Here is a 13,129-nt window from a genome sequence, read left to right as displayed (position 1 = left end):
GTGCAGTGTAGGGACCTTCTACAGTGTGATAGTAAACTAGTGTGCAGTGTAGGGACCTTCTGCAGTATAAGAGCTAGGCTGATGTGCGGAAAGGAGACTTGAGCTGCAGGGCTCTGCCTTGTACTCCAGTTCTTTTACTTTCAAAATCGACACTCAGGAGAGACTCCTAACTGCTCCTTCAGGCTCGCTCTCTCATCCTGCCAGAACAGAAGCAAAGTTCCCAGGGCCTGGGGCTGCTTCAGGGATGTCTGAACTGAGCTGTTAGTCTTGTCCTCTGTCGTCTGCCGGCCCATGAGTCAGTTACGGAGCAGCTGTCCCAGCAACTCAGCTAATTAAATTAGAGTCCACTGAATGCTTTATTGACTGGCGCTCACCCCAGTGAGCAGGCCCACTTTGAAGGTGACTGTATTCACAGCTGTTCACTAGCAGATTAAATAAAACGGGCAGGCAGTAGGGGCCCACAGGAAAAACGAAGCACGTGAGCAGTGTCATCTAAAGCACGGCTGTGTGGAGATCAGCGTGGTACCCGGAGAACTGTGCCCCCACCATTTATGGTGTCATTCTCAGAAGTCCTTCGCCTACAGGACTCTTGGATAGATGCCCAGAAGGAAGACCTTGTGAAGATATAGTAGCATGGCCATCTGTGAGGCAAAAGACCTGGAACAGGTCCTTCCCACTGAGCCATCAGTAGGAACCAAACTTCGGTGGTGGCGGTGGTGGTGGTGACGGAGGGTATGTGATGGAGACAGAGTCTCACTATTGTAGAATTGGCTGTCCTGGAATTTGCACAAAGATATCTGCCTCTCTTTGCCAAGTACTGGGATTCATGTACCACAACCCAAGCTTTCCTTTTCTTTTCGAAGTCATCCAGCCTGTGGTATTGCGTTACCATTTAACTAATTGTTAAGCCGATTAAACTAATATATCTGGAGACATGAAAAATAGAAAGACCCCTGGGTGAGAAAGGCTTCTCTAGAACAATAAAGGCATCAGTTGTAGAAGCAAACATGCCTGGGTCAGAAGCCTGATATCACATGATCTTTGGTGAGTCTTCCATCAAAACACTTCATCTCTGTGCCATGGATTCTCATCATAAGGTAAAAATGGCATAGCTACCTCATAGGGATGTTCTTAGGATTAAATATGAATGGTCTTTGCTTATGCAGATCGATGCCTCCTGTGATCCTTCAGCATTCAGGTGCAGGATCCACTGCAAATTCTGATGCATTTGGAAAACCAGTATGGAATGCTCTGAGGCTGATGTGCCTCTCCCGCTATGGAATTCTTTTCGGTGTATGGATGCTTCTGCTCTGGGCTCTATTTGCCCTGCTGAACTTAACCCACCTTGCTCCGTGGCTCTGACAGGGGTGATATGCTCAGAAATCCTTCTGCTCCATTGGTCCCACCAGGCCAAGGCCAGGGAGCAGGGTGTTCTCAGCTGCAGGGCCTGCCTCCCATCGCTTCACTTTGCTCACTATAGATGCTGCCAGACCCTGCACACAGGTTTGCATTTTTGTTGCCTTACTAACCACAACAAGGTCCTTTATTACAGCCTGGTCTGCACAGAAACATGAGAGAAATGAGCTGTTTTAACTACCTAGTCCATCTAAACTACCCTGCCAAAGCTCGACATGGCAGCATACACCTATACCCTCATTACTTGGGAGCCTGAGGCAGGATGCTTGCCACAAGACTGAGGGCAGCCTGGGCTACATAGCAAGACTCTGTCTCAAAAACTAAAGAAAAGGAAAGCCCTGCCCTTACAAAACATGATATAATAAAAAACAGTAGTGTGGCTGCAGATGGAAGCCAACAAAGAATTCTACGAAAAGGCCATTTGTATGCAAAACCGTAAGAGTGGCCTCAACAGGTAAAAATCAGTGGGAGGAAGATGAAAGTCTAGAATATGCTCAAGGGGCTGGAGAGATGGCTCTGTGGTTAAGAGCATTGACTGCTCTTCCAAAGGTCATGAGTTCAATTCCCGGCAACCACATGGTGGCTCACAACCATCTGTAATGAGGTCTGCTCTGCTGCCCTCTTCTGGTCTGCAAACACACACAGACAGAATATTGCATACCAAATAAATAAATATTAAAAATAGAATATGCTCAAGCTGATTTCTTTAAAAAAAAACTGCTCCTATCAGGGTATGTAAAAGATCAGTGAGCCGGGCGGTGGTGGCGCATGCCTTTAATCCCAGCACTCGGGAGGCAGAGGCAGGCGGATATCTGTGAGTTTGAGACCAGCCTGGTCTACAGAGCTAGTTCCAGGACAGGCTCCAAAGCCACAGAGAAACCCTGTCTCGAAAAAAAACCAAAAACCAAAAACAAAAAAAAAAAAGATCAGTGAAAGGAAAGGAAAAAAGGTCAGGCTATGCTTGGAGCTGGTGTGACAGTTTTAAATGATAGGCATTTGAAGAACTCAGCCACGATTCTGCCTCCCCTTTCCCTATCAAGGAGAACTATCTTCCACCTGGAAATGACAGAACAGATGCAGTTAAAGGGAATACAAAGCCTAAGAGGGTTGAAAAGATAGGAAAAGAAAACTTGAGTTTCAAATGAGTTCATGATTCTAAACCCACATAAATTCTATCTCCTGGGACTTCCAAATAAAAGAAGCTGCAGATGTAATCAAAAAACCATTACACAGTCCTTGAGATGAGTGAGTACACTAATTTTCAAAGAGTTTGATAAAAGACCTACTGTGACTTCAGACCAAGGCAACTGAAGTCAGTTTTACAAAAGGGCCTCAAGTACAAAGTAATTGGAGCCAGGTGGGGTTGCACGTGAAGACAAAAGCAGGTGGATCTCTGTGAGTTCAAGGGCAGCTAGGGATACACAGCGAGACCCAGTCTCAAAAACTTGGTAAGAAAAGGTTCTAATCTTTTAACAATATAAATACAGATATGGTGGTTTAGAAGAACTAAGGAATAGTAGTGAGATGTAATTTGTCACAGCTAGTGACATATTTGACGCTGTTTTATCATACAGCATTTATAATCAAGCATAAATGTAGCCATTTCTGACAATGAAAACGGCTAGTGGGTTTTTAAAGCAGCTTTCATAAAGCAGGGGATGATGAAGGGAAGACTGGAACCAGCCAGAGGCCACTTCTTTTGCCAATGTTAAAACCAGACCGACCTTGGAAACGGCACTGTTTTGTCTTAAATCAAATCTCAGACTCCAGAAAGCTCTGTCCTAGGACTCAATAAAATACCTGAGCTGGGTAACCATGGGGTTCTAAGTGAAGTGACCCAGTCTGCTTTCCAACCGCAAGCTCTCTGTGTCACACAGCAGGAGAGGGGACTTTTTTCTTTTAAAATGTTTTAACACTCTGACACCATGGGGTTGGGTCAGCTCTCAGCTGCCTGCAGGTGTTATTTCAGCCAGAACTTGAAGATCCGTGCAGTAGACAGAGGAGAGCCTGAGAACTGAGGATGTGTGCAGCGAGAAAGCTTCACAGGAAACAAAAGCAAGCGATGGAAGGAGCCTGGAGTTTGAGAGATACTCCCTGGCATCTGCTTCCACGATCCAGTGAAATGCAGAGCAGAGAGGAGCGTTATGGGTGCCACAGAGCTGGGCATGAGAGAACTGCTAAGATCAGGTGACAGGTGGACAGAAGTTCGTCATGCTATTTCTACCGTGTTTCTTAAAAGTCCTTGTAAGCCATTAGACATTCCAACAAACCGGAGTAAAAAGAAAACCAAGCAGACAGGTTCTCTAGCTTCCATTTCCCCCAGTACGAGCTGAATGCCTTGTGATGCCCAGGCCTGAGGAAATAGCGCCATCTGGAGGGTCTCCACTTAAAGAGAAATTCTTTTGTAACAAGGACCATGGGCTCAGCCAGGAATTCAGGATCACATGGCAACAGGAATCTGATCACTGATTGAGGTTGTTTGCACACTTACCTTTTGAACAATTTTCTGTTTGTGACGATCTTGAGAAATCTTTCAAGGTCTTCCTTTCTCAAGGTCACCTGTATAACCCTGGTTGTTCTTTTTTTTTGGTTTTTCGAGACAGGGTTTCTCTGTGGCTTTGGAGCCTGTCCTGGAACTAGCTCTGTAACCCTGGTTGTTCTTAAGAACAGTTTCCTCCTACTTGGACACAGTATTGACACTCGCTTAATAGCACAATGGCTATGCTCTTTGTGTTTCTCCTCCCGGGCCAAATGATGGTCCCTACAGAACAGGTATCTTCAAAGACTGGGTATGCGCTCCCAGACCACAGTTCCCAATCAGATGATTCACTGCTAACAAAAATAAACACCTTTTTGGTAGCTATCAATGGCACTGGCCAGGGGGCTGTTTGCCTGCACTGTGAATCATGGTTTACAGACTGCTCCTTTTCCCCCATGTCCGAGCCTGTGAAACCCAGAAACTACGAGTGAGGTTTTCTGTTTAACTGAGAAAGGAATGAGGGGCCTGGTTTTCAGTTCTGAGATCCCATATACAAACTGCTATACCTGTCAAGCAATAGGAAAAGCTTCTATGAACAAAAGAAATTTGCTGTGTTAATAGCCCCACAGTGTACTGATTTGTTTTCCATAGCTCATCCTTCTCTCAATTACTGAGAAAAGAACAGCACCTCAAATTGTGCGCATTTTCAAAATCAGTATTTTCCACACCTGTGTAAACGGCCCCTTCCTCCTCTTTAAAAAAAAGCCCCCTTCTTTGTTCTCAAACACAATTAGCAACAACAAACCACCAGTTGGTGCATCGCAGAACGTGCGGAGTGCAGACTGTCATTGGCTCACCTGAATCCTAAAGAGAAGTCTTTTTCTTTTTTTTAGTTTCTAGTTCTATTACCCACAAATAGGAAAAGTAAGACTAAAAAAGCAAAATGACTTGACTCACAGGATCGAAGGAGAATTAAAAACAAGAAGGGGAGAACGGAAAACACAAAAAGACACTAAGTAGGAAAACTGGGTTTCTCAAAGGCAAAGGATTGGGACCCTGGAGACTGAAGCTGCAGGGCCATGTACTGAACTCCCTCGGAGAAAGCACCTCCTGAAGCACATCAAGAACAGACTTCCCGGCCTCCTTCTTGAAAGGAGGATGGTAACAGGAGAGACACAAGCTAGAGCACAACCTGGGATAAGCGATCACAGTATGCACCTCCAAAGACTACGAGGATCTCAGAACACAAAGCTCAACTGAGAACTTAAGTCTGTGCTGGGACTGGGGAGATGGGCTCCATGGGTAAAGCAGGTGCCATGTGAATGTGAGGAGAGGAAGTCCGGTCCCCTCCACCTGCATAAAGGTGGTGACCCAGCACTCAGGAAGGAAAAAACAGGGAGCCTCAGAATAAGCTAGCTAGACTAGCCAAAGAAATGAGCTAAGTTCAAACGAGAGACCCTGTTTCAAAAGAAGACAGAGAGCAATGGAGGAAGATGCCTAACAGAAACTTCTGGCCTCCACACATATGTGAGAACACTCACAAACCACACACATATACACAGGCAAAATAAGATCACCCATGTACACCAACTAAAGGACTAGACTATACAGCCTAGTGTTAGATTTTACCCACATAACATTGCAAAGGAATTCTGACAATTTAGAATCTTTGACATTTCTAAGAGAGAATAGGACTTCATAATGGGGAACAGCAAGAGAAGGGATCCATCCAGAAAAAAAACTAATTTAGTCATAATAGCAAAACATGCCAAAAACTTCTCAAAAGTATGAGGCAGTCTTATGAAGAGGGGCAATGAGCAGTCATGGTGGTACGTGCTTACAGCTGGGAAGCCAAGGAGGACTGAGAGCGCAAGGTCGGCCAAACAACAGAGCCAGACTCCAGCTCAAGGAGAAGACAAGTGTGAGTCAGACCTCAACAAAAGGAAGTCTTGGTGTTGGTCTCTTTGGCCACGGTTCCTGTTATTCAAGACACTCACTCTTAACTCTGAAAGGCATTGTTTACTGGAAAGAAATATAAGAGATCTCCCTAATTCTTGTAAGGCCAAGTAATGTGCCCTTAGTCCCCACCCAAACAAAAAAAAAGTATCTTACAAATTCTGAACCCCAACTTTGGAATATCCAAAGCCAGGGTCTAAAATTACAATGTACAAGACTCTCAGAGGGCCTGGGAACAAACCATGCTGCCCAGCAGATTCACACTTGGCAGAGGAGAGCAGCGGCAGTCAAGGAACCCAGTGCTTTGCTAAAAGTAATATCTTTACATCCAGTTCAGAAAGTCTTCATCCAGGCCAGGTCAGATGTCCTTCAGTTAAGTCACATTTCCATGATACATTGGTTCACCAAAACCAATGAGTGATTCTGAGAAGTCTTGAAGGAAATTATGACACCCATGGAGGAACCCAGAGTCAAGAAAGGCTTTCTCGGAGGGAGAGCTATTTAATCTTAGCAAGGGCAGCAGCTCTTCTTTCTGTGTTCTGGAACAAGGCACGGATTAAAGCTTTTACTTCACTGGAAGAGAATGCAGTTGCCAGGGGCCCTTTTCCATCTGCCCATCTGCAAAACAAGACAAGTTCTATTTCCTATTATGTCTCTGTAAAAGTCAGACTTTAAATTGTCTTACTTGATCCAAACACTCAATAAATTAAATAAACCCTGGGAACCCCATTCTTCTTTAGATATGATTGCTCATGACTGCATCTAGCAGAGCCAGAAAAAAAGTAGAGACAGGGGAGAGATGGCTCAGTGGTTATGAGTAATGGCTGCTCTTCCAGAAGATCAGGGTTCCAGGGTTTAATTCCCAGTACCTACACAGCAACTCACAACAGTCTGCAACTCCAGTTCCCAGGGCCCTGATACCCTCTTCTGGTCTCTGTGGGCACCAGACACATATCTGGTGCACAGTGTACAGACATACATACACACAAAATTGTCATACACATAAAATAAGTAAATAAAAAAAAGAGAGAAAAAACAAAAATTGAGCCACATATGGTGACTACTTGCAATTTAAGCATTTGGGAAGCTGAGGCAGGAGGATCTTTCGAAATTCAAGGCCAGTCTGGTGTATATAGTTAAGACCTGGAGTACATAGTATATGCCCAGCTCTTTCATTTTTTTCTAAACTGCAGTGATGGGGATCTAATCATTCTTAAAATGCATCATCCAGGTGTAAGAAAGATGCACTAATTAGAAACACCAGAACACCTGTAGTGCATGCCAAAACCACATGTTCTGGCCAGGCAGTGGGGACACATGCTTTTAATTCCAGCACTCGGGAGGCAGAGGCAGGTGGATCTCTGGGAGTTTGAGGCCAGCCTGGACTACAAGAGCTAGTTCAGGATGGGCTCCAAAGCTACAGAGAAACCCTGTCTCAAAATTCCCCAAAACAAACAAACAAATGCATATTCTATCAAAACAATATGAATGAAAAACTTTTGTTATTAAATGTGAAAATGGTCATGAGATCTGCCCTATGAAAGATTACTCAAAGGCCCCAGCTACTGCAATGAAACATGAAATTCTTCTATGTAACAGAGGTGCTAGAGATGTGACCCAATGGTAGAGGGCTTTCCCAGCATGCACAAGACCCTGGATTCAATAACCTGCCTATCTGTGTCTCTCACACATTCACACACGTGGGGGGGAGGGGGGTAACTGCCACTGATGGTCCTAGTCCTCTTTGTGACCATATATATGCTGCCAAGGGAAACAGATACGCACCGGTCTCCAATTTCTTGCAAGTTAGCTTGCAGCATTATCATCAGTTCTTTGAAGGGCATCCATTTGGCCACATAGACTGGAACCTCTTCCTGATATTTCTTGTTCTTGTTTTCATCAGACAGAGGTGCAAACACTTGTGGCCCTTCATCCATCACTGTTTTGCACAGCGAATACAATCTATCACCATCTTCAGTTGAGATGTCCTAGTTAGCACAAAAGGAACATAACAGAAAAGAACTGAACCAAAGGGCAGGGCAGGGCAGGGCAGATGTTTTCCAACCAATAAAGCACATCTCATTAGTCACTAGGTCCAGTCAGCTCTCTGAAAACCCTCCTGAAGTCAGCGTGAGATAAGCTGTGTGGCAGGCGATGGTCAGCAGTTCTGTGTCCGCACAGGAGCCCGTGTCCCCAGCACAATGTGCTACACACGGCCTGTAGCAAAGGACAGGGAGCTACAGCAAGGAAGGGTTTGACGGATCAACACTTTGGAGGATCAGCTAGCCATACCCAGGCAATTTTCTCCATAGGATCACACAGTCCACTCAACTGCACAGCATGCTGGCAAAGTGGGGCCTTCACAGACTGTTCACGTTGGTAAATTCAATTACTTAGTTCATCTGCAGAACAAATGACTTCAAGCTAAATGTCTTGGGACTACTGCCCAGTTTCCAATGTCCTCACTTCTAATTTGGATGCTAGACTGAGAAATTGCACAACCCTACTTTCTTATCTAGGTATAGAAGAGATTAGCAAGCCGGGCGATGGTGGCGCACGCCTTTAATCCCAGCACTCGGGAGGCAGAGGCAGGCGGATCTCTGTGAGTTCGAGACCAGCCTGGTCTACAAGAGCTAGTTCCAGGACAGGCTCCAAAAGCCACAGAGAAACCCTGTCTCGGAAAAAAAAAAAAAAGAAGAGATTAGCAAGTTCCCAGCAAAACAGAATTCAGACAAAACTGGAACCAACCAACCAAACCGCAATAGCCTGAGTTAGACACTAACTGACCAATCGCTTCTACCATTGGTGTCAATTAAAAATAAGACTGCAGTATCACTTTCTTAATAAGGTCACAGTGCGGGATAAGACTTGCATTTCAAGTCTGAATCAGGCCGGGCGGTGGTGGCGCACGCCTTTAATCCCAGCACTCGGAAGGCAGAGGCAGGCGGATCTCTGTGAGTTCGAGACCAGCCTGGTCTACAATAGCTAGTTCCAGGACAGGCTCCAAAACCACAGAGAAACCCTGTCTCGAAAAAAAAAAAAAAAAATCAAGTCTGAATCAGCTCTTACCTCCAGAGCAGTGATTCTGCCAATCATCTCAGCAATCGCTGTGTTTAGCAAGGTCCCCATGGCCTTGCAATATATATTCACCGGTAGAACATCCTGCCACACAATTCCAAGTCTCTTTAGCTGGTGCAGTACCTGTCAGAAGAATGAAACTATTTACATGAAAGGAGATGGCAATAATTCACACTGTTCTAGATTTACACTTGATGTTTTATGTGATAAATAAAACGGGGTAGAGGAGAGATATAAAAGTGAGGTAACTGGGACTCTATGGCTCTTGCATGTTTGTTTAACCTCTGGGGCACCCCTAAGAGAAGAAAAGCAGACTCATCCTGATGGGAGCACCATGGTGAAGAGGCAAACCAGCAGAGGATGAGATAAACTACGTGTGGTATGGACGCAATGGAACACTGCTGGGCCTCGAGGGCCGGAGTCATGTCATTTGTGAGAAAACATGCACAGCTGGAGATGATCACTGCAAGCCAATCAAGTCCATCTCAGAGGACACAGAACATGGCTTTGCTCACTTGTGGTTCCTAGATTTTACACAGACCCATAGAACGATGTACATAGAAAGACATGAAAGTAGAGCAAGGGACTCAGCACTTGACAGGAAAGGTGAGAAAAAGGAAGGAAAGGGATGTGTTCTATTAATACTTGTATGCAAATGTCCTTATAAAGCCCAGTCCACATACAGTGAATATATACCAGTGGAGGGAAGACTCACTTAACACAAGAGCAGAGATAAAAGCCTACATTTAAAATCTGAGTCAATGGAAAGACACCCTCACTTGTCTTGGTTGAACAGGAAGAAGGCCTTACCCAGAGCTGTGACAGGTATCTAGACTTTCCAACAGAGAGCACAGGAATCGACTGAGCATCTTGCTAAGTGGGGTAAGGGGGCTCTAAGGATGAAGCACCACGGTCAGTGCCTGTAACAGCCTCCTACCTGCCTCACGGCTTTGCTTGCTGCAGAATAATTCTCTTCATCGTCCATGTTTGAAAAGCTCCTAGCACTTGATAATCTTTCCAGAAGTTCTCCTTTCTGTGCCCGCATTTGGGCCAAAAAACACTCTGTGCCTACAATGGGAAAATAAAAATCTGTAAACCTGTTGAATCACACATTACAAAACCAGGGTAGGAGAGATGGACAGAAGCTGACAGCTCTTCAATCCGTATGAAAACAACTGCATTTGAAAAAGCCACTAAATGTTTCTTTGTCAACTTCATATCTATATAAACTGATTCTGAATCCATTCAGCCACTCCCTCTGGTCCTATCAAAGGAGACAGATAAACATTTCTCAACAGCTTGAAAAGAAAAACAGCTACTTAGTCGGGCAGTAGTGGTGCACGTCTTTAATCACAGCACTTGGGAGACAGAGACAGATGGATCCCTGTGAGTTGGAGGCCAGCCTGGTCTACAGAGCTAGTTCCAGGACACCTAGAGCTATTATACGAGAATTTCTGTCTCAACCACCCCACCCCAAAAAGAAAAAGAAAAACAACCCAGCTACCTACTGTTCCAGTGTCTACACCACTGATGGGGATACCTGCAGCTGAAAAGCTACTTGAACCATACAGATTATCAACTCTTCTCTAGGTACCCTCATTGTAAATTTCAATTTACCCTACAATGGATTTCTCTGGACTTCTAATAATCACAGTCAAAACCAAGGAAGTCCTAAAGGGAGGGAGTTGCTTTGGGGTTTCCAAAAGAACAAGGACAGACACCAGTGAGGGTTGTCAACAACACAGACAGTGCTGTCACGGTACACACCTTATTATGTGGCTCTCTCCCGACACAAATGACTTGAAGTCAATGCATACCAGCAATAAAGTCAGGATGCTAGCATACCACAGAATCATGGCATGAAAAAGTAATGCTTGTACAAAATTGGATCCATTTTACAGAATTAAATAAGTAGAAATATTAATACATTAGAAGACCTCCCACACTCTAACACATCTAATATGTCACTAACTCCTAACCTCCTCGGCTATTAAATTACAGAGATATTACACTATTAGGAATAAGTCACATCCCCCAAATGCGAGGCTTCAGTTACCAAGTCTCCTGAAGCCAGGCACAAGGTCCACAAAGGTAGTCGTGCCATCACAAAGAATGGGGGCAAGACGCAGTCTGAACTGATGGCCCAGGGTCAGCAAGTGGTGAGCAATATACATGCAGTTGTTATGGTGAATGGCAGCCAACTGGGGCAGCTTCTGAAGGTTCTCCCTAGGTCAAAAGGAAGAAAGGGCAGAAAAGGAAACCACCTGTTACTCAAGTCAAGCTTTCTGGAAAGTTGTCTCTCCTCTAAGGTGGCAGACCTTGGCTTTCACCACTGTCTACCTTGTAAATGCTGAACATAGCAAAACATGCAATCATTCTCAGTCAGTTGTTCTAGCCAGCGTGACCTTATCCAATACAACTATCCCAATGGTGGGCTGGAGAGAGGTCTCAACAACTAAGAGTGCCTGCTGCTTTTGCATAGGACCTGAGTTTGGTCCCCAGTATACAAGTCAGGTGGCCTAACAACCATTTGTAACTCTAGCTCTAGGGAATCTAACTTCTGGCCTCAGTAAGTATCTGCCCCTCTGTGTCTCTCTCTCTCTCTCGACTAAAAAAAAAAAAAAAAACCAAGAGAATAAACTGTGGATGTGTTGCTCTTAGCATGGGAAACACAGTAAACTTCATTCTAAGCAAGGGGAAATACAGGCTTTCCTGTATAAATAATTCCCACTTATTTATATAATGAAACACTGGAACTTTTCAAGTTGACTACAGATCAGAAAGAATCACATGAGAAATCTGAAAATATAAAGATGTTTAGAGTTTATTTCAAACATTAAATCAAAACCTTTGAGAATAAAATCAGGCATTTTTACTTTTGGAAATCTCTGCAGAAAATTTTTTATCCCAGAATTTAAAAATTACTGCTTCAACTCTTCCACACAAATTATTCTCTAACTAGCTCAGAAAGAAACCCTATACAAACACCATTCAATTCACACCTTCTAGTTTGCTGCCTGAATGCCGGCACAGGCCAGAGACCAGATGTCCCCATTCCAGGACAGGCCCCACAACCATCTGTGGGTGCTAGAGTGGTAGCTCTGTTGGTAGGCTGCTTGTTATGCAAGCATGAGGACTTGAGTTCAATCCCCAGAACCAATATAAAAAGGCTGGGCATGGTGTAGGGAGAAGGGAGGGGAGAGGAGGTTCAGGGGAAACACACACAAACAAAGCAGGAGTCTTAGACCAACCCTAGGGGTGAGGCCTAGGCAAAGATATCTACTTGAGAAGTTTCATAAGTGGTTTTAAAACAATGCCACATCTGAGAGCAATAATTCTCAAAGTACAACCCCCCTGACAAGCAACATGAGCAGCATTTAGAAACCTGCTAAAGATCCAGGTACTAGCCGGGGGGTGGTGGCGCACACCTTTAATCCCAGCACTCAGGAGGCAGAGGCTGGTGGATCTCTCTGAGTTCAAGGTCCTGGTCTACAGAGCTAGTTCCAGGAGAGCTAGGTCTCAAAAGAACAAATAAATGAATAAATAAAAATAAAATAATAATAATTAAAAAAAAAAAGATCCAGGTCTTCCCATCCCCAAGCTCCTGGACCACAGGCATGGGTACAGAAACCTGCTTTGGAAGCTTCCATGTGTTAGATTCCTGAAGAAATCTAACAGAGGTGCAAAGCCATGCAAGGGAAAGGAGGCAAATCCACACAGTGGAAATATGTCTCAGAACTGCCAAGACAATCTCTGAACCCATAAGAAAAGACTGTCAGCTGAACCAACAGGTTTTACTCTTCCTTCATTTGGTCACATTTAAGGTGAGATATCTTAGTTTAAGATATTATATTAAGGGGCTGGAGAAATGGCTCAGCAGTTAGGAGCATTGCCTACTCTTCCAAAGGTCCTGAGTTCAATTCCCAGCAACCACATGGTGGCTCACAACCATCTGTAATGAGGTCTGGTGCCCTCTTCTGGCCTGCAGGCATTCACGCAGACAGAATATTGTACACATAATAAACAAATAAATAAAATTGGATTAAAAAAATATTACATTAAAAAATACAAACAAAAATCATCCAAACTTTTCAAAAATCCAATCTTAAAAAACTGCTTCACGCCGGGCGGTGGTGGCGCACGCCTTTAATCCCAGCACTCGGGAGGCAGAGGCAGGTGGATCTCTGTGAGTTCGAGACC

General features: G+C 44.4%; 1 protein-coding gene across 1 annotated transcript in view; it reads right to left on the bottom strand.

Moving 5' to 3' along the window:
* Positions 1-5,582: 5,582 nt before the first annotated feature.
* The window catches only part of Zw10 (zw10 kinetochore protein), a 26,299-nt gene continuing 18,752 nt past the window's right edge, over positions 5,583-13,129 (bottom strand). Inside the window, exons 12-16 of the mRNA XM_005347284.2 lie at positions 10,986-11,155; positions 9,867-9,997; positions 8,921-9,052; positions 7,637-7,839; positions 5,583-6,469 (exon numbers count right to left, since the gene is read on the bottom strand). Of these exons, the coding sequence (XP_005347341.1) occupies positions 6,349-6,469; positions 7,637-7,839; positions 8,921-9,052; positions 9,867-9,997; positions 10,986-11,155 (757 nt within the window). The 3' untranslated portion in view covers positions 5,583-6,348. The remainder of the gene's footprint in view (positions 6,470-7,636; positions 7,840-8,920; positions 9,053-9,866; positions 9,998-10,985; positions 11,156-13,129) is intronic.

Source organism: Microtus ochrogaster, chromosome 5 (assembly GCF_000317375.1).
Source record: "Microtus ochrogaster isolate Prairie Vole_2 chromosome 5, MicOch1.0, whole genome shotgun sequence".
Lineage (NCBI taxonomy): Eukaryota > Metazoa > Chordata > Mammalia > Rodentia > Cricetidae > Microtus > Microtus ochrogaster.
This window is presented reverse-complemented; position numbering and strand designations above follow the sequence as displayed.